This window comes from Diadema antillarum, unplaced genomic scaffold (genome assembly GCF_040938485.1).
Source record: "Diadema antillarum isolate AM-2024a unplaced genomic scaffold, OU_Dant_1.0 seq00001373_RagTag, whole genome shotgun sequence".
Classification (NCBI taxonomy): Eukaryota; Metazoa; Echinodermata; class Echinoidea; order Diadematoida; family Diadematidae; genus Diadema; species Diadema antillarum.
Genome location: NW_027272134.1, coordinates 315,366 through 343,110, shown reverse-complemented (window position 1 = coordinate 343,110; position 27,745 = coordinate 315,366). Strand labels below are relative to the sequence as shown.

The window sequence follows — 27,745 nt, the reverse complement described above, 5'->3', positions numbered from 1 at the left end:
ATTTCGCGGCGATCGCGCGATCGGCGGCCGAGATCTGAAGGGGGGGTCAAATTGACCCCCCCTCAGTAAAAACTTGGTCTGAAATAGCCCAGTTAGAATAGGGTTAATGGGCTATCCTGATGGGTCAGCTGCCTCACCAAGATGGTGTCATGGTCTTGTGGTCAGCGATGGACACGTAGAGATAATGTTCTGACCACTGTGGTCTAGTTCCTTCCTATGACATTAAAAGGCTTCCAAAATGACTCTCTATTACTTTTGTTACCATGCCAACAGATTCTGCCGAAGAGCCCTCTACACAAGACAATCGCTTGCCGGAGTCCACCGCAGACTGCATACAGAACTACCACAACCCGCGGGGTGGGGGCGGAGGGAGTGACATCCGGGATGGACCTCAACGGGACAATAGCGTGGAGGCTTTGGCACTGATTCCTCCAGAGGGGGAGGCCGGGGTCGGCGGGGATGTAACAGATGGGGCCATCTGCCTTGAGGTACGAGATCAGAAATCTGAGGACAATGAATCGAGGGGAGGAGGAGGAGGAAGAAGAGGGGCAGAGGGGAAGGAAGTTGTTGGAGAAGAGACAGGTGCCACGCCCAACATCCAGCACTGCATGCTGGGAGTGGTCGGGATGACCTGTGCTTCCTGTGTCAACACCATTGAGAAGACTCTCATCAAACAGAGAGGTAAAAGCAACACACTGAAGACATACATATTTTTAGGGGCAGCCATGGTCGGCTGGTCTAGAAAACACAGAAATCTTCCTTTGACGATATCGGATAGCATGGTATGGTGTCTGGTGCCTACATTGTTCTTTTCTGAATCTATCATTTGGGGACTTGATGTTGTAGGTTTAAAGTTTCAGGAAGATTGTTAATTTCTTACCTGTTTACAAGTACATTGTAGTATGGCATAACCTTTTCTAGCAGCTTTTTTTTCCCTTCTGTAGGTTGTTTTATAAAGCTGTAAGCATGGCTACTATCAATGATTTATAATGACATTACACAAAACTACATGTAAGCAGTCATAGTTGTCCACTCAGGATCAATCATTGTTTTGATTGACCAATCTGAATGGCATATTTTCAGCCAGCAAGTGATAGAAAGATGCTGTGATTAAAGATTGACTTGCAAAGTTTTGTGTAATACAGCCCAGTTGTGAGTGTATGCTGGCTCTTCACATGCAAACCATGGTCATAGGACATCCAGATTGCTATTGGTCCCCCGAGAGCCCAATCTGTGTCCCCTATATGGGTAGAAACCCTACTTCACAACTTGCTCTTAACTCAAAATGCTGTGTCTTCTTTTATCCTAAGAAAAGTGTACCAAATGAAGGACATCCATGCAAATTTCTTGAGTAAAAACTATCATTGTGAATAAATTATCCTGTTGCATGATAAGATCAAAAAGTCAGTTAGAGTTCTGTCTAAAACGTCATACATCAGTCAATTGTATGCTTTTGCCATTAAACAGGTTGTTCTGTTCTGTGTTCCTGGGTTGTCCCCGATCCCTCAAGTGACACCTAATAGTTAACATGGTCTGCAATTAGCTGGTCAACCTCCCAATATTTCAGTCATCTATTCTTAAAATGATTTTAGTTGTATCACTGCACTTCTCATACTTGTATGTTTAAAATGGATGGTCTGTTAACATTTCATGCACAATTCAAAGCCAGTTATGAAATGCAATATACCCTCCCAAGTGTTGTGACTGACAGAATGTTGTTGCAGTTTAAAATTTGGCTCTCTTCCAGTAACTTGATTTCTTTAATGCAATTTGATACCGGATGGAGGACATTGAGAAGGTGTTGACACTGTAAGAACAAAAGACTGATGGCTAATGGGTCCTCATTTAATGGTGTCTCAAGTGGCAAAACGACACTTATGGTAGTTGGCCCAGGACATTCTGATTTCCTGTGCCTTTTTCTTTTAAAGCCCTTTTCATGTCTGTGTATACAGTTGTCTTCTTTATGTTACGGTATCACCTCTTTGTGAGAATTTGCTGAATAGCATTGCAAAATGCAGATAATATGAGATGCATTTCAATGGTGTGTTGGTTCACCCAGTCAACTCAAAAGTCATCTGAAGCATTTAGCAGATCTTGTAGTATTTAATTCCATTTTCATTTCAATTCAATTCAATTCAATTCAGTTCAATTCAATTCAATTCAGTTCAGTTCAGTTCAGTTCATTTCAATTCAATTCAATTCAATTCAATTCAGTTCAATTCAATTCAATTCAATTCAATACAATTCAGTTCAGTTCATTTCAGTTCAATTCAATTCAATTCATTTCAATTCATTTCAATTCAATTCAATTCAATTCACTTCAATTCACTTCAATTCAATTCAATTGAATTCAGTCAAGCCCTACATCTCAAGTCACTCTTGACCCAAGATGATGTGAAGAAGATAAGTGCAAAATTTGGAACTGGATGGAGTATCTAAATGACCTTGAAGAAAGACAGCTGGAGGAAATATCCCACTTTTCTTTCCTACAGGCATTCTGGCTGCCACTGTCTCCCTGATTGCTCAGAAGGCTGATGTGAAGTATGACGTTTCCATGGTAACCCCTCTGGAGATCAAGGTGATGATCGAGGACATGGGCTTTGATGCTGAGGTGCAGGAGGAGAAGGGGACTGAGTCGGAGAAGACACTTCAAGTCATTGTAAGGACCCCAAAGCATGCAACAATCTTCAAATTGACGAATTCAGCAACTCAGGAATTCATTAATTTGAATAAATATGCAATACCCGCTGCTACAGAGGATTAGAACCAGCACTCGCTGACGGGCGAAAGCTCGGTAGTCTAGCAGATATCAGGCCTTTCGACTTATCAAGAGATCGTTGGTTCGAGTCCAACCCGAGTATGTATGGCCATGATGTTTTTATCATGGCTACTACCAAAACACTTAATAATTGGTGCTCATTTATGTCTGTGAAGTGCAGAAATCTTGTTCCACAACAAATAGTATTTACACCATGAGAAGCTGTAGCTTGGCACAGTGAACAAATAATACATGTAACTTCTGATTAACAGTTCTGTAACATTTATTAAAAATCTAGTGCAGGTATATTTAATTGTCAAATATCCTATCTGATTAAAAATTGTCCCTGGCAAGCCAAAGTCATACCAAACTTTTGTCATGCTTGACGATTGCTGAAATGTGCCATGTTCCTCATAAGTTGATTTAAACAATAATTCTGATAGCTTTCATTACATACACATTATTTTTCTCAAGAGTTATCTTGATTGACAACACTGAGGCTTGAATAGGTAATGACAGTCATGCGTAACAGGCACATAATTTTTGCTCTGAATTAAAGAGTATATCTGATTTTCATCGGTGTCATCCTTATCAATATATATCTGTCTGTTGAGAATTAACACCACCATCATTACTATCAGAGGCATTATTTTCTTTGCTTTCTCTCCTTTGAATAAACTTCCATCCAAGTTTAATTTGTCATTTTTGTCCCATTCCGCTTCAGAATTATACTTAGAAACAAATAATTGACCATCATTTCAATATGATTTGTTTTCCACAGATCACAGGAATGGTATGTGCATCCTGTGTAAACACCATTGAAAGTCTGACCAAAGCTCTGCCGGGAGTCAGAGATGCCTCCATTGCCTTGACGACCAACAAAGGTGTCTTCCGGTACAGTCCAGATGAAATCGGACCGAGGGCCATCATAGAGACAATAGAGGTACTTTACTCTCAATTTCTCAGTTTAAGATGGATACACTAGGTTAAGATGGGAGAATGAAAATAGCAATTATTTCTAAGTTCTTTTTAAATTGTACTTCCTCTTTAGTGGCATTGTGATTTCTGAGTCAACAAGAAATAGCAGGAGGATGAGATATCAGATTTAGTACAATCTCAATCCAAGTGTATTGGGTACATTTCAATAACTAGAGAAGCACTCCGAGAGCTCAGACCTCTGCCAAGTAGCTCATTTCCACCACTGATCTTGTTCTTCTGTAGAGATCAGTGATTTCTACCCAACGTATGCATGGTGAAAATTGCATGATTTCCCAGTATAGAAACTTTTTGTTACATCATCAAAGCCAGCTGTGCGGCACGCCTCCTCGTCCTGGACCAGAAACTGGAGCACGCACTTTAGTGCACGTATGAAAACCTAAAAAGTACACAACTTGAAATCTGTTACTTGTATCATTCTCAATCTTCCCTGTAAGTTTCACCCAAATCCGTCAACTTTTTGAGTTATTTTGCACACAGACAAACAAACAAACAAACCAACAGTAATGAAAACATAACCTCCTCCCTTGGCAGAGGAAAAAATGGTTTGTCCAATTGTGCCCCTCCACCCCTTCCACCACCTTTCCCTTGACTTGTAGATTCTATTTGATAAGGACAAGTTGTGGCACAAAGTTCAGTAAGTTGCTGACCTATACAAGAAACGACGCATTTACAGGTGTCTGCATTATCTTCTGATTGGAATCCGATGATTATTTCTGATGTGGGACTTAGACATGAATGCAAATGGACAAACCTTACAGAAATTGTAACTTTCCTTCCTTTGATGCAGGATGCCGGATTTGATGCTGAAGTCAGCACCGACTCGAACCGAACAGACCTGGCCAAACAACATGCAAAGGCCATTAAAAAGTAAAGTATCATCGCATTCGATTGTGGATTAAGGATGTGTCTAAGATTCATTTTTTATTTCAGATGCAATTATATACAAAGTAGATGCCAGTTGTCAAATCCAATTTGTAGTTGATTTGCAATTTAATGTGTATTCCTCTCAAAGTAAACAGTTTTCCTTCTTACTTCGAGTGACTTGAACTTCAACACAAATGCTTTATCATTATCTAAACTAAACTATCCTTTTTTGTACAGCAGCTTTCACTCACGTGTAATTTGACATTAGAGAATAAGATATATTCATTAAAAAAAACTTTTTCCAAAAGTATTTGGAGTAATGATAATGATAATGAATAACATTTGTATAGTGCTTAATACTGATGTTTCTAAGCGCATCGATCCAGAAAAAAGAAGTATAACATTGAAATAAAATACAGCATTATGTACATGTACAACTTATAACACAACAACAGCAACAACAACAACAGAATTAAAGTTGAGTAAACAGATAAGTTTTCAACAATGACTTGAACTTATCAACATTTTCAGCACTACGAATATAGAGAGGGAGTTTATTCCAAAGAGACGGAGAAATAACAGAAAAAGCCCTACCACCATAGCGGGTACAGGTGCGGGGACCATGTGATAGTTGGAGAGTGGAGGAAGAACGAAGGAAATGGGTTGAAGTGGAGGAGCGGAAAAAAATTAAGTCTTTTAAGATAAGATGGAGCAAAATTATTACATATCTTGTATACAATGAGGAGGATTTTGAAGGTGATACGTTGAGGTATGGGAAGCCAGTGGAGGGATTGGAGAACAGGAGTAATGTGGTCAGATCTTTTTGTAAGGGTCACAAGCCTAGCAGCTGTGTTTTGAATTCTTTGAAGTGTACCCTGTATTTGGTTCACCGTGTGGTGATTAGTCAGACCACTTGCTACCAATTTCTCTTGTTTACATCTAGACTTGGAAGTTTTTCCTCTTTTCAAACAGCATAGCTAATTCACAATCTTTCAAAACCATTTTTTTTTCATGTCTGTGACTTTTGGTATTTTGGTTTTAGATTGAATATATCTTTTTCTACCCTCTTATCTATGTCATGTCTTTATTTTTAGATGGAGAACATCTTTCCTCATCTCCCTGATCTTCGGTGTGCCTGCCATGGCAACGATGCTGTACTTCATGATCTCCAAGAACCACATCATCGTCATCCCCGGCCTCTCCCTGGAGAACCTGATCCTCTTTGTGTGTGCCACCATGGTTCAGGTAGGCTCCTCCAGCTGCTCTTCCCTCCCAACACTCTTTGGCTGCACCTCTTTCTCAACTGATTTTAGTGTAAAACTGAATATTTTCGTGTGAGTAATTTTTCGCGCTTGGCCAGGTAAGATGAGTTTCGCGTGTTTTTATTTCCGCAGAATCGAGGCATCAACTGCTGGGACATATGGCAAACGTAAACTTCAACACTGAAAATTTCCTTTTTTACAGTATATTCAGCCCGAACCTCTCTAACACTAGGTCCTGTGTTACAGGGCTGTCCCCTCCAAACCATTGTAGGTTCATTCACACATTGATAGACCAAACTGTGCATGTGTGAGTCTCCGAGTTTGACTTGACTTTGGCCAGGCTGTCCTGTACACCTTGCACTATGGGATATAAAAAAATGGTATTATTTTGTGTAGCATTCATACACAATTTGTACCGCAACTAATCATGACTGTTGAGGAAAAAGCATGACTATTTCGGAAACATCACATGTTTAGTAGTGCGTGGATCGCTATGCCAATCTCACTGATAGTTGTTATTATAATGTTCACACATATAAACAACTTTTTTTTTGTGTGTGTGTCATGATTCAAATTGTGACCCAAATAATCACGACTTGTGGTGGCTTTGTGAGTGGCCCTATTGTGGACATTCATTGGGACTTCTCTTGGCGTCCCTGCAAGGGTTGTCGGGTCTTGGGACAAAATTTGGATGGGAGAGTGACCTTGGGTCATAATTGAAAGTGTCAGGCTACATTGGGCATGTGCAAACTCTGATGTCAAATGGCAGGGCTAGCCCCAAAACCTGATTGCTCCCGTAGCACGGGGGCAGTCCAGATAGTAGTGTGGATGGTCAGTCGTAAAAAAGATAAGATCTCTCCTGACTGTCTGTGTGATGTGGGACCTAGTGTGAATGCGGGATAAAATACACCTTGGCATATACACCATGGAAGTGTCAAAGGTCATTCTTCATCCACTACCTATGCTACTATATGCCATCTGCATAGCAACTGTTTCAGACCTCAGATTGTTATGATAGCTGTTGCAGTCACTCTAAACTTCTTGACAATATATTCACACTTCTCACCAATGCAGTGTCTCGGAAACCTCAAATATAGCATGCAGCGGGTACTGCGTAATTATTCAAATTCATGAAATTCTTCCATCATGAATTTGAATATTCACACTTCTCACCAATACAGTTTCTCGGAGGCCGATACTTCTACGTGCAGGCATACAAAGCCCTCAAGCATCGTACAGCAAACATGGACGTCCTGATCATGATGGCCACCTCCACTGCTTACGTCTACTCGGTCATCATCGTGATTGTCGCCCTCGCGAGGAAAGAGGAGGAGAGCCCTATGACATTCTTTGACACGCCTCCCATGCTCCTGGTATTTGTCTCCCTCGGGAGGTGGTTGGAGCACATTGCAAAGGTGACTTTTAATATCCTGTGTGTTGTGAGGAGGATATTTTGCAATTTTAGCAGTAGAGGGCAGCAGACCAATTGAATTTGCTTTGCTAGACTTCTCTACTATATATAAATATGGTCATTGCTCATCTTGTAATTGTACACTTTTACCTGTGGTTAATTCTTGAACTGAGAAATCCTTTGATTGAATTAGAAAGAGATTTTATCTCGAGGGTGTACATATCATCAGTGTAATGTATTTGCAACAATATCATGTGTTGCAAATTTACCAAATATTGATTAACTTGGTATTAAGTGGGGAACCTTAAACCACTGAAAAAATATTTGGTGTATTCAGTGTATTCGTAATGCATTGCATAAGCAGACCGAACTAATTAATGACAGAACTTCTAATGGTATTTATTTTTTTTGGTGTTATGCAATACACTGCAAGGCAATGCAGGCTGACCAATAAAAAGACCGAATAGAAGAAGCATACTGCATTCTGGAACGCTGTTAAACATATTCAACTCATATTTGTTTGTTGGATTTTTTTTTTTCATGGTAAATGAGCTCCTTCTGTAATCTGGTAGGTTTATTCTGCCATCACCCATGACATGACTTGTAGTTATGGCGGGCAATTTAAACTCATGGAGACCGATTCACATGACCAGTTCTGTTTGTTTGTCACAATACAGGCCAAGACGTCCGATGCCCTGTCCAAGCTGATGTCCCTGCAGCCGGCCGAAGCCCTGCTGGTCACTCTGGGGCCAGAGAATGAGGTGACCAGCGAGCGACAGATCAACGTGGAGCTGGTGGAGAGAGGAGACAAGCTGAAGGTAGTGCCGGGGTCAAAGATTCCTGTGGACGGGGATGTCATCGACGGGATGTCGTCTGCCGATGAAGCCCTTATCACGGGAGAGTCCATGCCAGTCACTAAGAAACCTGGTAGGTGTGAACAAACTCTCCTGTCTGCTCCACGTGGACACGGCTTAACCTTTTCTGTGTCAGGGACTTTGGACAGTGTGTACAATGCTATGGGATTTTCTGTGCCAGTCAGTGCTCAAAGCATGCAAAGGATTAACTTTGTAGCTCTTGAAACTTCTGTGGCTGCCTTTGCACATTTTTGCATATGTTTTTGGTGTGTGTGTGTGTGGGCATGTGTGTTTCTTTTTTTTTTTTCCCTATGGTTCATATCATCCCTGTCTCACCTTACTCTGCTATTTTATCTTTGATTATTATTATTTTTGTTATTTTTTTTGATACACCATCAGATTGATTTTAGCCTGTGCTCAATTATGGTGAAATTATTCTCCCTCCTCCAGTGATTAGATGTTGGATGTTGCAAAAATCCTCTATGTGCGAAACAGGTTAATTTTCATTGGGAAATTTTTGAGAAGTTAGGAACAATGGTGATGATGATGATAATGATGAAAATTATGAGTAAAACAAATGCTTGAACATTGAGTACCACAGTGCCCTTTTCAGGGGCGGATCCAGGAATTCCGTAAAGGGGAGGCGCCTTTACAAAATTAAAGGCGGGCACATGCACCCCCCATTTTTTTCCTTTTATTTCTTTTATTTTAACCAAAAATGAAGAGGGGGCGCGCATCCCGGTGTGCCCTTCTCTGGATCTGCTACTGCTTTTTATTGTAGGTACAGCATACATTCAAATACTAGATTTTAATATCTTATAGTTGTTGATATACTCCACCTCATCCTTATTATTGTCAATATATCTGCAGTTAAAGGAGAGATGCCATGTATGGTAGAGCTGTGCAATGAATGTATCATTTCTGTGAGGAAAATAAAATGGATTTGTTTTATTCATACAACCTAGGGTCAAAGGTCATTGGTGGTTCCATCAACCAGACTGGTGTGTTGATCATGGAGGCGACTCACGTCGGTAAGGATACCACGCTGGCACAGATTGTCAAGCTAGTGGAAGATGCTCAAACATCAAAGGTAAAGAAACGTGTTCCCATTAGTGATGCCTTCATGGTCATATCGTTAACTCCAACACAGAGCTTGGCATTGACTAAGTTGTGATATTCATCAATTTAGAATAAATATGTTCATTGCTTGTGAAGATGACTCGGTATGTATTTGTGTTTGGTGAGTATGTGTACAGTATGTCCCCCCCAAAAAATTACAATCAGATTTTTGCATTGATAACACCCAATATAGTTAAACCGTTTAAATGCTACTTCAGGGTCTTAAAATATAACATCTTAGCTATATTTTGCAGAAAACCCCATTCAATTTGGTTAAGCGGTCACAGAGAAATGTGGATTGTTGTAAAGCATGTCATGAGTCTGATTCTTTCAAGTTTAGCACTTGGATGCACTTGGAACTGCATATTAATGTGCAAACACAATAGACAGAACTTTGAGGGAAGGGATTCCTGACATGCTCTACAAAAATCCTCTTTTCTCTTTGACCACTGAAGCAAATCGAATGGGGTTTCTGTAAGATGTGGGCAATGAGTTATAGTTTCCTACCCTGAAATTGTGGTTGGATCGATTAATTGTTTTTAAAGTTATCGTTGCAGAGGGTACTGTTGTTATTTTTGGGGGGTCATACGGTATGTCAGCATTATATTGATATACATGTATGTCGTGGCACTGTGCTTTAAGGGAGCCAATCAGCAGACATTATGGTTCTTTCATTGAATTGATCTTCGTGCGCTGCCCACTGTGGTACATTTGAAAACCCAAACTAGTTCAGGCCTGCTGGAAAAATATTGCTTGTCAGTGAACATGTCCATCAAAGTGAACTGTGGCCTGAATCCTATGCAAAGACTAGGAGGTTAGTCAAATGATATCTTCTCATGATGGGGCCACTTGCACTGTTTTGTGAATTTTCGAAGCTTTATAGGGATTCCCCAAAATATTTAGAGTCACAATACGTAGTCTTCCCCTGATACCGTCCCTTTAACTCTTTATGCGCCATGGTGTAAACCCCCTGTGTGCCGCTTTATTCTGAGACGTCAACGTCGTCATGCATGCTTTGGGGTAACCTTTTGTTTTTCATATCTATGTAACTTTTGTAGATTTCTGTTAAGCTGGACATGTAGTGAGCAAAGTTGTGGAGAAAATCACTAAGCTTTGTTTTGATGTATTAATTACATGACCAATCTGTGACTGTTTTTCGTTCAAATGGCCAGTGGCTACATCATTGTAGAGGCATGACTTTTGGGCACAAAACAGTTACTGAAACTTAGAATTTCCTGCAAAATCCAGTAGGAAACACCACTTGATGGTCAATCCTCACATAAAATGCAAGCTATATGTGAGGGGACCAAAATCGTGAGAAACTCTTTCATTGTACTGTGACTTTCGGTGATTTATCGATCGGTTTGGGAGGAATTGTGCATTTGAGCAAAATATGCGAAGTTGGCATGTCGTCGACTGAGGCGAGTGTGCAAGCATGGCACATAAAGAGTTAAAGATGTAGGAAATTAAACTGAGGGAGGACAAAATGTTTGTGTTTTCGTGCAGAATGCTTTCAAAAGTGAGTTTAAATTTGTTACTTTGTGTAATGCATGCTTGTGTGTTTGTGTACTTACCAAAAGTGTTACTGCAACATTTTCAATCGTAACTCTCTACTGACTCTGATATATCACTCCCAGGCACCCATTCAGCAGATAGCGGACAAGATCTCTGGCAAGTTTGTCCCGGGCATTCTATTCCTCTCCCTGCTGACACTGGGCATTTGGCTGACCATTGGCTTCGTGAACGTCCAGCTCATCCCGATCTACAGCGTGCCATCGAATGAAACGGTGAGTAGGGGAATGATGAATCTTATGCTGTATGTTGGTTGATTGTGTTCACATAACTGTAGGATCCATTTCATTAGGATGTCTACAAAGGTATTGTAAGTTGCAATAAGAGCGTTTCTGTTATGACAACTTGAATACCATGCGGACGATTGGTTGTTTTTAGCTTCTGCCATAGTAACTGCAGTAATGTTCTACCTTCCCACAATGCCGAAGTGGGTTTAATGGGTAGGGCTCTTCTGGAATAAAAGTTGTGTACTATGATTGAAAATTTTCTACACTTTTGATCTCAAAACACTCTAATGAAAAACAACTCACCATCCTGGCAAATCGCATCATCCACATAAGTTTCTTGATAGACCCTTTTGAGATACTGGAAGCAAGTTCCAAATGATGGAATAATTTTGAGCCCTTTCAAGAACTATGTTTGGCTTTAAATGAAATCAATCAAATGATGACATTATGTTCATTCACCTGATGTGATAATGATTACCACAAAGAGGATGGTAGTAATGATAATGGTAATGATGATGATGATGGTGATGATAATGACACTTTCTGCTATCATTAATTTCTTTGTCATTTAGAGCCCAGATGAGGCTGAAGCAATGCGGCTGGAGGCCATCTTCTCCTTCTCCTTTGAGCTAGCCATCGCCGTCATGGCGATCGCCTGCCCCTGCGCCCTAGGTCTGGCAACCCCAACAGCTGTCATGGTGGGCACGGGGATGGGAGCCAAGAATGGGATTCTGATCAAGGGGGGCGAGCCCCTTGAGATGGCCCACAAGGTGAGTACAGGAATGAGGGTCAGTCACCAGTATGATCTGTCGCCATGTAAACATGACATATTTGCAGATAATATAGTAAAGAAAACTTTACACTAATGTGATTTTGCCAAAAAAATATGAAGTAAAATATTCAAAGCTCAAGTTTTTATTTTTGTTTTTTAAGGTAAAACATACAATGTAGTTCTCATACGCCTGCTGAAATTGTTGAATTTCACTCTATAAAGTGGACGCATGTGTCTAAAGTGTGACACATGTTCACAATGTGTGAAATATTACTGTGATATTAAAACACAATTTCAGTTGGGTGACGACAAAAACGCGAACCGGGCACCCCAAAACGTATGCGAAAGTATTGCAATCACAGAGCATACCAGATTTTGGTTGTTACGTGATGTTTTATATTCACTTGTAATACATTAATCACAATACATCCAGCCATAGCAGTAGCCATCACACGTGAGTGAATGTATTCAGCACTGCTTATGATGTGAATCAATACTACTGCTAGGGCACAGTTCGATCACCACATACGTGTTGCGTTCTACCAATGAACCCACTGCTGAACTGGGAGGGCGCTTCGGGAATAAAAGCTGTGTACTAGGATTTAAGTTATCTTACATTTTTGATCTCAAAATACTCCAAAGCAGCTCATCATCTTGGCAAATTGCATTTGCCAGACAAGTTTCTTGGTAGACCCTTTCAATACGTGGCAAGTAAAGTCCAAATGGTGGAAGATGAAATTTGAGCCCTTGTGAGATCTGTGTTTTAGCTTTAACTTTATTAAAACCTTTTCTATTTTCATGAAGCCTGTTGCTGTGGTGTTTGATTGCATGTTAGCTTCAGAGGAAAAAAATGTCAAAACTCTCATACAAATGTTTAGTTTTCTTACTATGTCTCCGGTCATTGTTCTCTTTTTGTGTTTAGTGAAATGGAAATTACCACACTTTGGTGAATTTATCAGGCTTGTTTTATTTAAAACATACAAACAAGCAAAAACAAAACAAACAAAAACAAAACAAAACAAAACCCAGGCACAAAGCCCAACTCACTGTATTCCTAGCTCAGTTCCAAATATCCTGATGGAAATGCAAAGCTTGTTAAAGTGAATCAAGTCATGCTGGCTTATGTTTTATTCTAATGAACTTTCAAAATTCTTATGTACTTGAAAAATGTTCAATAGAAGTTCAGGAATTATCAGGTATCAGCCGCCTAAAAAAGCAACACACAATGTATCTCGACACTCAGTATTTGGGGATTACCCGTACATAATATACTCGATAAATGACACAAAACAAAAGGAATAAGATAAATATGAGCAGGTTTCATTGTGAGCTTCCACAACTGTTTGGTTTCCATGGCAATTACAGGTGAACACCGTAGTGTTTGACAAGACGGGCACCATCACCCACGGCAAGCCCCGGGTCATGAGGACCAAGGTCTTCTCCACCGCGTCTGACATGATGACGGAAGAGGAGTTCCTCGCCATCTGTGGCACTGCAGAGTCTGGCAGCGAGCATCCGCTTGGAACCGCGGTCCTGAAGCACTCACTTGAAGTAAGACGCTACCTTGCATAACTCCTAAAGCAAAAAGTTTTCCTGAAGCACATCACAAATAACAGTGTTGATCGCACCTGATTGAATTCACTAATTTGAAGAATGATGACCATCATTGCGTCGTCATCATGCAACAGTTATAATGATGATGATGAATACAGTGATACTCATCTTAATATCTTCCTCATCTTCTTCCTAAATGTTATGCACCTGTTATGATGACGTTTTATTGTCATTGTCATTGTCATCATCATCATCATCATTATCATCACCATCATCATTTCATCATTTTCATCATCAGTCATTATCATCATCATCATCATCATCATCATCATCATCATCATCATCATCATCATCATCATCATCATTATCATCATCATCATCATCATCATCATCATTTTCAGGGTCATCATCATCATCAGCATCATCATTATCATGTCATCATTATCATCATCGTCGTAATCATCATTGTTACAGCCATCATTGTCATCCTCACCGGCAGCACCAGCAGCCAGTATCAGCCTCGTCTTGCTCATCATTGTAATTGTGTTTATTTTTATCAGCAACCTCCTTCATTTAGTGGGGCAGATATGTGAAAAAGATGCTCACATCCGGCGGAAAGTATGAAATTTTGCATATATAGGGGTATTTTGAGGCGCTGATTTCGAAAACTGCCGGACCCAAGAGATATGGCCATGGGGTAGGCCGCCATTTTGAATTCCGATATGGCCGCTGTAAAACATTCCTATTTTCAGTTCAGAATGACATAAGCCATTGAAATTTGATACATAAAAGCATGGTGATACGATGACTTCAATAACAGACTTATTTGATATGTCTGACAGGCTGCACAGCAGCCAATTTGAATTTTCCTACATAGTTGTAATGCTGGAGTGTTGAAAATCTCTATCTTGGGTTTGTGAATTAGGCTACCTGATTGAGCGCATGTTTGTAACTGATTGAGCGCGCGCTGGTGTTTTTACATTGTGATATCAGTGAAAGGTGCATTATGCTTCATTTTTGCTGCACTTTTTAGCATGCCCGTGAATGTTAGTCGTGATGTTTGTATTCGCAGCACTATTGGAATTCAAAATAGCGGGCATTGCGTCTGTCAGACACATCACATTAGTCCATTTTTAACTCAGTATGTTAAAGTACTTGTTTGCACCTAATTTCAGCATCACTCACCACTTAGAAGTCGAGATAGGGATTTTGAACATTTCGTCGAGGCGGCCATTCGATGTTTGTCAGACACTTCAAGTTAATCTGTCATCAAATTCAATATGTCAAAACGCTCTCGTGTACCAAATTTTGGTGCCACAGTTCATTCAGACTGAAGATAAGGATCTTTAAATTTGTTTTGTGATGGCGGCCATATTGGAATTCAATATGGCAGCCGACCCCGTGGCCAGATCTCTTGGATCTGGCAATTTTTGAAATCAGCGCCCCAAAATACCCCTATATGTAAAATTTCATACTTTCCGCCGGATGTGAGCATCTCGACCAATTTTTGCTACATATCTGCCCCACTAATTCTTAACTGTTTGTGGAGATGCAACCTTGTGCAAAAATTCAACTTCTTTTACATTTTGGTGAGATTTCATCTGCAGGTGACATATTACGAAAGAAAAGAGTATCTTACATGTGATCAAAATGCCTCTGGGTGGTTAGAAATGAAAAAAAGAAAAATCTTTGAAAAGCAGTCATCTACATCTACATTTTATTCATGATTTGACTGGTGGAGATAAAGATGGTAGTGTGTATATGTGCGGGTCCAAAACTTGTATGCAAATTAGCACTTTTACCATTAGTTGATACCACACTACTTCCGTCCACTCCCCCTTCCTATTTCAGCCTTTCTCAGGACATATTTCATACCAGCTCATGTCATACATCAGTACAGAGTAAAGTGTGAATGGAGACACCTGTCAATCAATGATTGTTTTAGATGCACAATGCAGTCGCCATGTCAATCAATACTCGTTCTCTCTTCCCCTCTCTGTCCAGATGTTGGGCGCCGACCGCGTCGGACGCTGCGCAGACTTCAAGGCGGAGCCCGGCTACGGACTCCGTTGCACCGTCAGTCAGGTGTCGGCGATGTTGCAGAATTATCCCACGGTGCCGACAAACCTTGCCAATGGTACAGCAGACCACAAGAGGAATGAAGGTACAGAGAATCTTTCACATCTCAGTGTGGGAAACGTTGCTCTTCTTGCATGGAAACACATGCCTTATGATTGGAGATGTCGGCCGTAATGAATATAATACCAATGACGATGATTGTGAAGCTCTTGTAATCAAAGTGATGATTATGATATGACAGCTGTTGTAGTTAAGCCAAAATGTAGGGTTTGTTAGGAGTAGGGTGGGTAAAAATTCCCTGGATCCTACTCCCTCATAACCTCACCTTTAAATCCTCTTAGGAATTGGCTAAATATACATGGTAGATTAGAAAACATGATACATCAAGGTCCTTTTGTTTGTTATCTTTTGGATGTAGTGTTCTGATAACAATTTGCATTTGATATTTGTCAAATATGTGGAAAGTTTGTTTTAATGTTTTAATGTATTTATGATATTTTGATAATATTTTCTGTATTCTAACAAGGCAGAATGATCTCATGTACCACACTCATGAAGGATATCATGGTTTAGGAATATGTGTTCAGTCATCATCCTGTAACACTGATTCCATCCTGATGCCTAGTATAACTGTGAATTCAAAATATATCAGAAATATGCCTCCCTCAGAAAAAGTAATGAAGTACACACACACTCATATCAGCTTGCACATGCACAAGAAATCTTAACATTTCAGTGTTACTGACTCCCAGTGTCACTCAGGTCAAGGTCACTGGGGTCAAACCTCATCAAAAATAGATTGACAGTTGTAAAACTAATAGTTTTGTCCTAGAGATGTTGTTTTTTTTCTTTGAACTTGCATGAGATAACGAAGGGAATTGTGCAGAGAGATTGTTCCAGAACCAAATACATGTAGGAAATACTGCCTACTTTTTGTCTTACCAGCTGCAGGGATCGAAACGGTTACCAAGGCTACCAAAGAGTTTACAGTACTGATCGGAAACAGGGAATGGATGAAGGAAAACGAGCTGGAAGTGACCGATGAGATGAACGAGGCTCTGATGACCCATGAGTCTAGGGGCCAGACAGCCGTTCTTGTTGCAATCAATGGTGTGTTTCCATAACCCTTGTATCTCCAAAGACAAGACTGTAATATGTTTGGTAGCAGAAGAATATAGAGACTGTGATACTTAGAGGGTTAATGGTAATACCTATCCTTAAAATGAAACCTTTTGTTGAATTCTTGTCAAGATCTTGAATAGAGATGCTTTAAAAATAGAATGAAAAGTTGACAATGTCTTGCTGAATGATGCTATGAAGTATTTCTCTGATGCAGCAACTAAAATCATGTTTAAAGTATTTCTTGTTCTATCCAAGCCACGCTTAGGAGGTCAAGAAAAGTTCTACCAATAAAATACCAAGATGTGAATTCCTCTAAATAATGGAAGTGATGACCAGTCCTCAAAACTGCACACCAAGTATAACAACATTATTTCATATCTGGGGTCACTATGGCAAAGTGGACGTAGATCTGGACTTTCAAACAGGAGAATCTCGAAATTCAAATCCAGTCCTATGCTTGTATCCTTCTTTTACCCATAATAACCCCCATGACCCAGATGGAACACAGGTGTGGCAGAATTGGGGTAATGATAGAAAATTAACTTAAGACTTTCGAGCAGCACTTACATGAAAGTTACAACTTTCTGTTTGGCTGTTTTAAACTGCTCTTCTAAAAGATTATTTCGGTGATTTCGTAAAGTCTGTGTTTTGAGAAGTCATTGGAGACTAGTGCTAACTGTGCATTGGCCTATTGGAAGGGGTGAGGGAGGAAGAAAGTTGAAGATGGGACCAACTGAAAAAGCACTGCTAAAACTGAAGGAGTCATGCTTAGGAAATTGAAATAAGAGATAGGATTGCATAACACCTGTTGCATTATCGCATGAAAATGCTGAATATGAGAGGACCGCAGGAAGACATGCATGATTAAATGTGCTTCGTATTTCTCACAGGTGACATCGCTGGTATGATTGCCATCGCGGACACGGTCAAACCGGAGGCCAAGCAGGCCATTCAGACACTGAAGATGCTCGGACTGGACGTGATCTTGCTGACCGGAGACAACAAGGTCACTGCTCACGCCATTGCCAAACAGGTGGGTAGTTTTTGGTAGGCCAGAGCAGCTGTTGCCAGTGTTCAATAGATGTATTGACTTTTTTTTTTGTCATTGGTCACTATTGATGTTGGTGCATATTCATTCATTCATTCATTCATTCATTCATTCATTCATTTATTCAATTCTTTCCATTCATTTCATTTTCAACTAAGAGTGTAATGTACAAGACATTGATTTATACCATGAGAAAAAAATGATATAAAGATACATATTCTCACTACATCGAAATATGATATAAACACAGTGAATTGAGGAAGAAATATTGAAAAAAATGTGTTGGTACTGTTAAGTGCATAATGTTGAAAATGGAGGGGAAGCTAACAAGCAGAGCTTGTTATAGGTTTTCCCTCAGAACTTATCATTGGTTGTGGTTTGTGGTAATACCTTAGTAGTATTGTTTTTGTTTTTTTTAAAGCAATCAATGTGCCTGACCTTGGAAGGAAATAGAATAGTGCTAAGTTAATCAAATCCAAATTAACGAATGAGCATATTCAAATTACAATATTCTTCCTTCGAGTTTTATTGCAGCTGATTAGCAAATTGCCCCTCATCGACGTGAATAAGCAGTGAATTGATCAGTGTTTTAGTAGCAGCCATGACAAGAGAAATCATGGACATACGTGTACATACTTGGACAGGATTTGAACCTATGACCTGATCTGCGGACAGGTGTCTTATCCACTAGACCACAGAGCTTCTGCGTGATAGCTAGCTAGTGCTGGTTCACATCCTTGTAGTTTGCAGTAGGTACTGCGTAATTACCTGTATTCAAATTGTTTATGTCGATGTGGGGCAATTTGCTAATCAGTGGCAATAGAAACAACTCAATTAAAGAATTTCATAATTTGAATATGCGCATTCGTTAATTAGGATATGAAAGTGTTGGAAAATTAACCAACTGCATTTGTTGTTATATCTCACATTTCCAAATGCATGTAAATGCTTTTTAAAAAAAATATATACTTAGAAAGCCCCTATAGAAAATGACTTATATTCTGATGGATAAATCTAAATATATATAGACACATGACAGACATATGAAAGAATTAATTCATTTGTAAGTAGATAAATGAATATATAGTGGGTCATTTACTTATTTAGCAAAACTTTAAAATGTATTTTGTTCCAAGCTCACTTCCTGTTAGTTTTTGTGTCATGTCTCATATAGATCAGTGTATCTATGAATAGAGCCGTGAAACCTTCACACAGTTCAAGGACTTGTGTGTGTGTGTGTGTGTCTGGATGTGAAAGTTGTGATGAATGCTGGACAGAGTGTAACTAGAGAAGCGGGAAGAGACAAAGAGATTCCACACCTCCCATCCAAGTTTGAATGACTGCCAAGTTTTCCGGCTCCAAACTTTAGCGCCCTGTGGCTTATTGCACCAGCTGTTGAAGCTACGCACGTCACAGAACAAAAAGAAGAGAAATAGAGTAGGTTATTCAGCTGAAGGAAGCAATGATGACTAATGATGGAGAAATTTATGCTTGTATAACCCATCAATCCTGGCATAATTCCGGAAATTTTCCTCTTTTCTTTCATTTGGCACCTTTGAAAATTTCTGCATACCCTAAGTTGGAGCCAGATTGAAAAGATTCGAATAGGTTGATATATTCATTAAATCTGCACAAAATTAGAAAAGACCCTACGAAATTGCCATTTTGATACAGAAACATTAAAGGACAAGTTCACCTTCATAAACATAAGGATTGAGAGAATGTAGCAATATTAGTAGAACAAATCATTGAAAGTTTGAGGAAAATCAGACAATCCGTTCAAAAGTTATGAATTTTTGAAGTTTTTGTGCAGTAACCGCTGGATGAGAAGACTACTCCAGTGTATGAATAACTTAGATGTCACATGCGTACAACAATATAAGGAAAATATAAGGAGAATTTCACAAAATGCCATCTTTTGAAAAAAGTACACATTCCCCTGACTCGTTACCGACAAATGTTATGGGTAATATTATTCCCCCTGCCTTTAAAAAGAGGCAAGTCAAGAGCTCTTTTATTATGCGAAAAAAGTGAAAATATGTTGAATTTTCTTTTACATTTTCTTTATACTGTTGTACGCATATGACTCACAAGCTGTAGTAGTCTCCTCATCCAGCGGTTCCAACACAAAAATTTTAAAAATTCATAACTTTTGCATCGATTGTCCAATTTTCCTCAAACTTTAACTGATGTGTTCTACTAATATTGTTGCATTTTCTCAATCCTTATGTTTATGAAGGTGAACTTGTCCTTTAACTGTGATGTTTTTCAACATGTTGCCAATTTAGGTATCCATTATAGATTTAGGAATTTAAAGGCTTTTGATAACTCTGCAACTGAAATATTAACAACAGTACATGAAACAAGAAAGAAGACTCAAAGGAAGAGAAGTGTTTATTTTACCTCATTTAGTACTACACCAATGAGCAGTAAAAATTGTTATAAAACAGATATGGCACCAAACCACAGAAATTTTGTTTCTAAGACATGATTGGTTAAATCCAGTATATTAAAGACATGTTATATGCCCTGTCTCATCATTGCTGCCCACCCTCATGTGTAATTAGAATACACAATTTTCCGGACTTTTTATTACCCATTGGCCATCAATTCATTAAACCCTTACTGCACTTTGCTTGCAGATGGAGTGCTTTCTTTGTGGAATGGCACAGACATTTCTAAACTAATTGTCAAGGAATGGAGATAATGTAAACCCCCTACTAAGTCCCTATTGTGTCCTTATCTCCATCCTGTTGGACTGAGACTCATTGCTACACCTGAGTGTGCTTGCTAACATTACAACAAGGTTAAGTTTGGATGGATTACTTAATTCTGAAGAAAAAAACTTGGCAAGTTGTGCTAAATGCTCGGGCACATAAGGGGTTAAGAGGCCAAGGGACTTTGTTTTCTTGATTGCTAACATGTGGTTGGTTGATATTTGTTGAAAATTGTGCACAAATGCTAACTGAAATTCTTTGAGTGATGCTTTGACATGTTATGGGAGAAAACCTGCAGAGTTCACGATGAAGCCATTTGAAATACCTTTTCAAGCATAAATTGATTTTGACGTCCCCTTTTAATTGTCAGCATATGTCCAAAGAAACATCCAATTTCCGGAGAGACAATGAATTGATTGCGTTTATTCAGACACAGAAATGCCACAGCTTGTGGGAAGGGATATAAAATCTTATTGCTATTGAAGTGAAGATAGAATATATGGTAGATTCAGTGGTGACTGTAGTTGGAATGTTTAAGGGAAAATTTTAGTGAAGCTTTTCAAACATGGTGACAGAAAACGGCCATTGCCTTTTTGCTCGAGGGAATCTTCTGTTAATGTTATGATTTTTTAGTTTTTGTGTTTAGGTGAACAGAAGTGATAAAGTATACTGGTTGATGAAAATTAAGTTGCTTTTTGTTCTGTGAATATGAAATTCATTTACTACCTCCACCAAGGAGGCAATGTTTTTGTCAGTGTTGGTTTGTTAGTCTATTTGCAAAATGAATCAAAAAGTCGTGAATGGATTTAGAGGAAAATTACAGGAAAAGTCAGTAATGACACAAGGAATAGCTCATTATACCCCCGCCAAACGAAGTTTGAAGGGGGTATATAGGAATCAGCGGACGGTCGGGCGGTCGGGCGGTCGGTCGGGCGGTCGGTCCGTTGCAAATCTTGCGTCGCGAACTACTTCCTCAGTTTTCAACCGATTCCCATAAAACTTGGCACAGATGTGTGCCTTGGGTTGTAGATGTGCAAGACGTATTTTTTGACAGTACCCAAAAGTACGTTGCCATGGTAACGGCATATTATGGGCAAAAATGGGTACAAATCTTGTGTCGCGAACTCCTCCCACAGTTTTTGATCAATTTTTATGAAATTAGGTACAGATGTTCATCTGAATATGTTAATGTGCAAGACACATATTTCCGCAGTGGCAAAAAGTGCGTTGCCATGGTAACGGCATGTTATTGGTAAAATATAGGGCAAAATGCTTCATGGCAAAACTGCTTCATCAGTGTTCTTCCAATTCCCATGGAATTCATATTGAATGTTTGTCTTAGGATATAGGTCAGCATGACACATTTCTTGACAGTGACAAAAAGTATGTTGCCATGGTAACAGCTCACATATTATGAGCCAAAATGATGGAAAATTTTGTGTTGCAAACTACTTCCTCAGTTTTTGCCCAATTTCCATGAAACTTGGTACAGATGTGTGCCTTTGGTTGTAGATGTGCAAGACGCATTTTTCGACAGTACCCGAAAGTACGTTGCCATGGTAACGGCATATTAATGGCAGAAGATCAAGGAAAGATCTTGCAGATTTAACTACTTCCTCAGTTTTTTGACCAAAGCTTATGAAATGTTGTTTTGACCAAAGCTTATGAAATGTTGTTTGGCGGGGGTATAACCAGCTGCTGTAGCGACATTTCTAGTTAAATTTTGGTAGTGATCCAGGAATTTTTGGGATTTTTGCTTTATAATATGGGAAATTGGGCAATTGTCGGCATACATGTATGGATGGAAATTAGCTGTCTGAAGGAGGTCTGTGCTCTCAGAGTGCTTTTATAGTTGACTTTGGTCAACAATAGGGCTATGGAGGGTATCAGACAGGAACTATATTCCTTGAGCTTTGAGGGCTCCCAAATAGGCCATGGACTTTGGAGACACTACACACTCTTGGTGTTTGCTTTGAAGCAATACATTCTCACACAATATCAAGAGTTTGTGTGCTTGTTTTTTTTTTTCTTTCCCATGGAACATGCTTAAATTTCTAGTTCTTGACCACCATGCATGTGTTGTGAGATATTTCCTGTAAATCTATTGATTGTGCTGGAATGTTTGTTGGCAATCATGGTGTGATGTTAGTATTTTATGTGAGCACAGAAGCAAAATTTCACTTTGACTCTTTTAAAGAACCCATCAGAGCATAAAATACATGCATTAAAACTTTAGTCTGCAGACTGCAACACATGTTCATAACAACAATGGATTACATTGGCAACAATTAATTGATCTGCATTAAATGAGAAGAAAAAAAAAACTGTGGGAAGTGATACAAGTGATAACTGAATGATATTTGCCCCGGTGAATGTCTAATTCTTTGAGAAAAGAAAAACAGTCGAGTAGATCTTATCGGTTATATGGAGTTATATCTGTTCATCGGCGTGAATCTGCTGTTTGGTTTCCTAGTTTTTAAGTATTTGATGTGTTAAAATGACCATACTGGTTTCAGGAACTTGTACATGATGTGATGCATTAGATACTTTGTCACGACTCATAGCATAATATATATGTATATATATATATATATATTTTTTTTTTTTGGGGGGGGGGTGCATAAGAATTGTCTTTAGAAAAATAAACAAATAGTATCATGATTATTGGTACACAAACAATCAGTGATCTGATGGTGGCTATTTCCAGATGATCAGTCCATGGTATGATTGCATCATGTGGTTTTAAATTAATTCCAAAATGAGTTGCATGGTATGGCCTCCAGAGAGAGAGAAAAAAAGAATAATTACAACAAAAAAAGTATCTTCAAAAGTTCTTGTCAGCACATTTTACAAAAATCTTTACAAATTCTTTCAAAATATAATTTATGAATCTTGGTCTTACACCAGGTCGGCATCTCTAAAGTGTTTGCCGAAGTGCTCCCTCACAACAAAGTGGAGAAGATCTGTGAGCTCCAGTCCAGGGGGCAGCGGGTCGCCATGGTGGGGGATGGGGTGAACGACAGCCCCGCCCTCGTGAAGGCCGATGTTGGCATCGCCATAGGAACGGGGACAGATGTGGCAGTGGAGGCAGGGGATATCGTCCTCATCAAGGTGGGTGGGGTCTGAACCAATTGGATGCTTCATGTTGGGGAAAGGATGACATCATTGAAGCAAGTGTGCGTGGAAGTGCTGTCAGTGATGATGACAAAGATGATGGTGATACTGATGATGATGACAATGATGACAGTGGTCATTATGAAGATAAAAGTGATGAAGTAAAGATGATAATGATGATGAATGCTTTGATGGTGAGGATTAGTAATGTCAGTTACCGTAATCATGATAATAGAAATGATTATGATGATGATGTTATGATGATAACCATGATTATGTTAGAATTTAGCAATGATGACACGTTTCTGTCTTATTCTTTTCCTCGCTTTCCATGTTGTTATATCTTATCTCCTGCGTTTATTTTTATTTTCAAAGTACCTCATTACTTCCTTCCTTGAATAATTTGATTTATATCTTCGGGGGGGGGGGGCATTTCATGAAGCATGTCTGATCAGATGTTTTTCTGAAAAACTGTTACAAGCTACTGAAATCCTTGCATCTGATTGGCTGAGAGCAAATTTGTCCAACAACTTTGTCCAACAACTATGTCCGACAAATAATGCTTCATGAAATACCCCCCTGATGTATGTAGAACTGTTACCTTGTCTGTTGATTGCTTACTCAAAGTGCCTCAATAATTAACTATCATTCGCTCTTCATTCTGTTGGGTAGAGTACATAAGTACTGTTAGCCATTTTGGTGCGCTGCTAATTCCCCGGCACCTGCTGTGATATTTGAAAGACGTACGTATGTACCATTGACTCCAGTACTACCTAGTTTCTAAAGGAGTTGGGTAGTGACTTATGGCATGATATTCATGATGCTGATTTCACAATTATAACCACAAAAAAGTGATCTCACAACAAGTCGGTGCACTAAACTAGCAGACAAAAAAATTGCCTTTTTTTTATGGCTTGAGGTGGACTGTTTCTCAATCAAATAAGTTAAAGGTGAAGCATGTCAACAGGTGTTTATATGATTCCTAAAATCACTATTGATTCCCTTCCATTCATTCTCCCACATTTCATGGCAGAGTGATTTGATGGATGTTGCAGCGGCCATTGACCTCTCCAAGCACACCGTCCGGCGGATCCACATCAACTTCTTCTTCGCCTGCATCTACAACTCGATTGGAGTTCCCATCGCAGCTGGTGAGTTGATTTTCCATGTGTGGTTTGCACTGAGAAAGCTGTTCATACTCTGATATCAACAGGCCACCACAGGACCGATAGCTCTAAGGTCTCCTTCAAGATATGAATCAGCGAGAATGAAGCACTGTGCCTCTCAAGGCTTCACAGCTGGCAAGTGTCAATGATTCTCCTGGAGGCTCCCCAGAAGGTTAAACATATACTCAAATCCGTGCTAGAGAATTTGAAGCCCTCCCTGATCTGAGAAATGTCTTCGCTGGTTGGGATACAATGAGCACATAATATCATCCTGATTGCTCTCTAGAGTCTCTCTGAATTAGTTGTGTGAATGCTGGAGCCCTTTGCACTCGGCATTAGCCCCTGCTACCTGAGGACTTGAACCAATGACCTAGCGACTAAGAGCCCTTGGCAACATCCCCTGAGCCACAGCAGCCCCTTTGCGTGAGACTCCCACTCTCTGCTCTGTGGATCATGTGTAGGGTGGACGTGGTTTTGGATTACCCCTGCATGTCAGCCAACATACTTTTGTAAAACACCACATTTTATGTGTTCCTTTTGGGTGTACCTGTTTTGTTTGCACAAAGCATGACAAATCATGTGCCCAACTCCATGTTGAATTATTTTCATGTGCACTTCAACAATGGTTCATTTATTGGAATAGAAAGTGAGATTAAGCCCCCCCCCCCAAAAAAAAAACAAAAAAAAAACAAAAAAAACAGAAAAACAGAAACGAAACAAAACAGACCAACAGATTTCTAGCAATTCTTCTATGATATATTTTTCTGTCATGAGATGTTGCATTTATGCAATATTGCAATTGCTTGATGTGAATTGCATCTTGATGTGGTCAATAATCTCTTAACTGAATCTTAAGTGGGCTATCCAAGAGTTCCAGTAATGCAAACAGAAGTAGCTACTTACTGTTAGTACAACTTGTATCCAGAAAATTGACTGAAAGTCACCTTTGATTCTAAACATCCAGGAATGTTAAGGAATGTATTCAATAGAGATTTGTTCTTTTTTAATGTTGCATTAGGAGAATGCTGAAGTCATTGTATATTCCTTTATTTTTTTTTTAACCTTCAGGTATCCTAGCTCCACTTGGTGTCTTTCTCCGGCCTTGGATGGCATCTGCAGCCATGGCGCTATCATCCGTTTCCGTGGTTACCTCCTCCCTCTGGCTGAAAAGGTGAGTTTGTGACTTGTGTGTCGTGAATATCTCCCTCCTCTGTAGGGAATGCACCATAATGGCACTGTTGTACTCGTCTTTGTTCTTAAAGACTTTAACTACCGCCATAGTTACAGTTACCTAGCTGTGATGCAGTCTTGTGAGCATCCAAAAAGTAAGCTTTGATTGACAATGAGTCTACCTGTTAACATGGTCAACCTGTTTTGTCTTCTAGCTTCTTCTTCTTTTTTTTTCTGGGATGGATGGCTGGATTGTTTGCAAGGTTATGAGTGGGGAGATTTTAGTAGAAAATGTGTTATTTGCTTTCATGCAGGACACAACACTTATTGAAAGTCTGTGTGAGCTTACTTAGAAGTGAAAATGAATAAATACTCTTCCGGAAGATGATATGACCGATGTTGTTGTGGGAAGTGGAAGAATTATCATTATCCTTTGGAGTGGCTCTGAAGATAGCAAAACTTTACCACACCATGGTAACATTAAGTAGAGGGTCGAAGCAAAAACATTCTCTCTGAAATTAAAGACACTTTATTGTAAATTCAGGTCATCATTCATGCAAAATGCAATTTTGGTTGAAATCTAAATGGAGATCCAATTTTCCCTAGTAGAGGCCGTGTTGAGTTTTGTTAATTTCATTCATTATTATATTTTGCCTTGGCAGGTACCGCAAACCAACGTATAGGAAGGAGGAGAGGGCTGAAGCCAGGGTGGCTCACATTGTTTAAAAAGCTGGAAGGAAGAGGGTGTGGTGGCTGGTAGCATGGGACCAAAGGTCATCAGTGTTACCATAGTGATAAAGAGAGAGGGAGAGACAGAGAAGGAGGAGGAGAGAGGGAGAGAGAGATATAAAGGAACCGGATTTGCTTGAGGATTGCAAATGCATCCTGCTCTTGTGGTAGATGGAGTCATTCTGAAATATCTTCAAAGATGAAGATGGAGAAAGAAGGAAAAACGAGATGATGAATAGTAATCATTAAGTACTATCAGTCTCACATATTTTTTTTTAAAGCAAATGTTGATTCATGCTTGTTTAGCACAAACCCAACTCTTTGGTTAATTTTATGTTTAGTACTCTGTGCTATGGAACATCATGATAGTTCCATCTAGAGCCTATTTGCGCAGTAGGAGGGAAGGTTGAGAGAGAGAGAGAGAGAGAGAGAGAGAGAGGGAGAGAGATGGGGGAGCGGAGAGAGAGAAAGCAAATACAATATCTGAAATATGATTAAATACCATGCATTTATTTAGAATAAGACGTACTGACTTTAATCTTCACCTCATTGAGAAATGGAGAAGAGGGTAATAACATGAAGTGCATACTAAACTCTGGTATCAAGTACTGCATAATGCATACATGTCGATCTCTTTGAATTTTGATACTGATTGTTAATCACTTTCTTTCTCTCTCTCTCACCCACCCCATTTTAATGAAATTAGTGAAATTGTCTATCATTCAGCTTTCTTTAATGTATTCATGGCAAATACCAGCCATTCATGTATGCAAGTATGTTATAAAGACTTACGTGTAGTCCCACCTGTACATATTTTTACCTCCTGATCACTGTCAAACGGAACTTACCATCTTCTCCTGGCACAAAGTCGTACCATTGTACTTTTCCCACCTTTTTCCTCGCTGTCTGTATAAGTGGAGAATTAGAAATGACTGGAAAATATCAGTACACTACCCTCCTACTGTCTGGATGGATGAGCCCAAACCAGTGTGCAGAAATGAGGGAATGAAAGTCATGCCATTACCGTGGCCCTGAAAATCATGCCATTACTGTGACACAAAACATTTTTGCAAAGTGGTTGCAATAATTGCGAGGTACTATCAAAGTTCAGCCTTTTATGCTTAAGGCAAAGAAATATTGGTACATTTGACTGATTGTTCTTGATATTTTGCTTTCAAGATTTTGTTGTTGATACCCAATGAAAATGT

At 39.4% G+C, this 27,745-nt stretch overlaps 1 protein-coding gene across 1 annotated transcript; it reads left to right on the top strand.

Moving 5' to 3' along the window:
* The first annotated feature begins 115 nt into the window (after positions 1 to 115).
* LOC139708803 (copper-transporting ATPase 2-like) lies at positions 116 to 26,746 on the top strand. The gene is made up of 18 exons (XM_071620754.1): positions 116 to 681; positions 2,493 to 2,659; positions 3,540 to 3,701; positions 4,545 to 4,624; positions 5,716 to 5,866; positions 7,065 to 7,298; positions 7,972 to 8,221; positions 9,114 to 9,238; positions 10,905 to 11,034; positions 11,646 to 11,836; positions 13,204 to 13,389; positions 15,397 to 15,556; positions 16,417 to 16,581; positions 17,484 to 17,626; positions 23,266 to 23,469; positions 24,506 to 24,623; positions 25,707 to 25,809; positions 26,471 to 26,746. Exons 1-18 carry the CDS (start codon positions 264 to 266, stop codon positions 26,532 to 26,534), a joined length of 3,051 nt encoding a protein of 1,016 aa, XP_071476855.1. The 5' UTR covers positions 116 to 263; the 3' UTR covers positions 26,535 to 26,746.
* The last annotated feature ends 999 nt before the right edge of the window (positions 26,747 to 27,745 follow it).

Excerpts from the sequence above, each read along its gene's own strand:
- LOC139708803 (XM_071620754.1), top strand. The coding sequence starts at position 264 with ATGCCAACAGATTCTGCCGAAGAGCCCTCTACACAAGACAATCGCTTG. Across the intron at positions 4,625-5,715 it reads CATGCAAAGGCCATTAAAAA|ATGGAGAACATCTTTCCTCA; the intron begins GTAAAGTATCAT and ends CTTTATTTTTAG. Across the intron at positions 24,624-25,706 it reads TGGAGTTCCCATCGCAGCTG|GTATCCTAGCTCCACTTGGT; the intron begins GTGAGTTGATTT and ends TTTAACCTTCAG.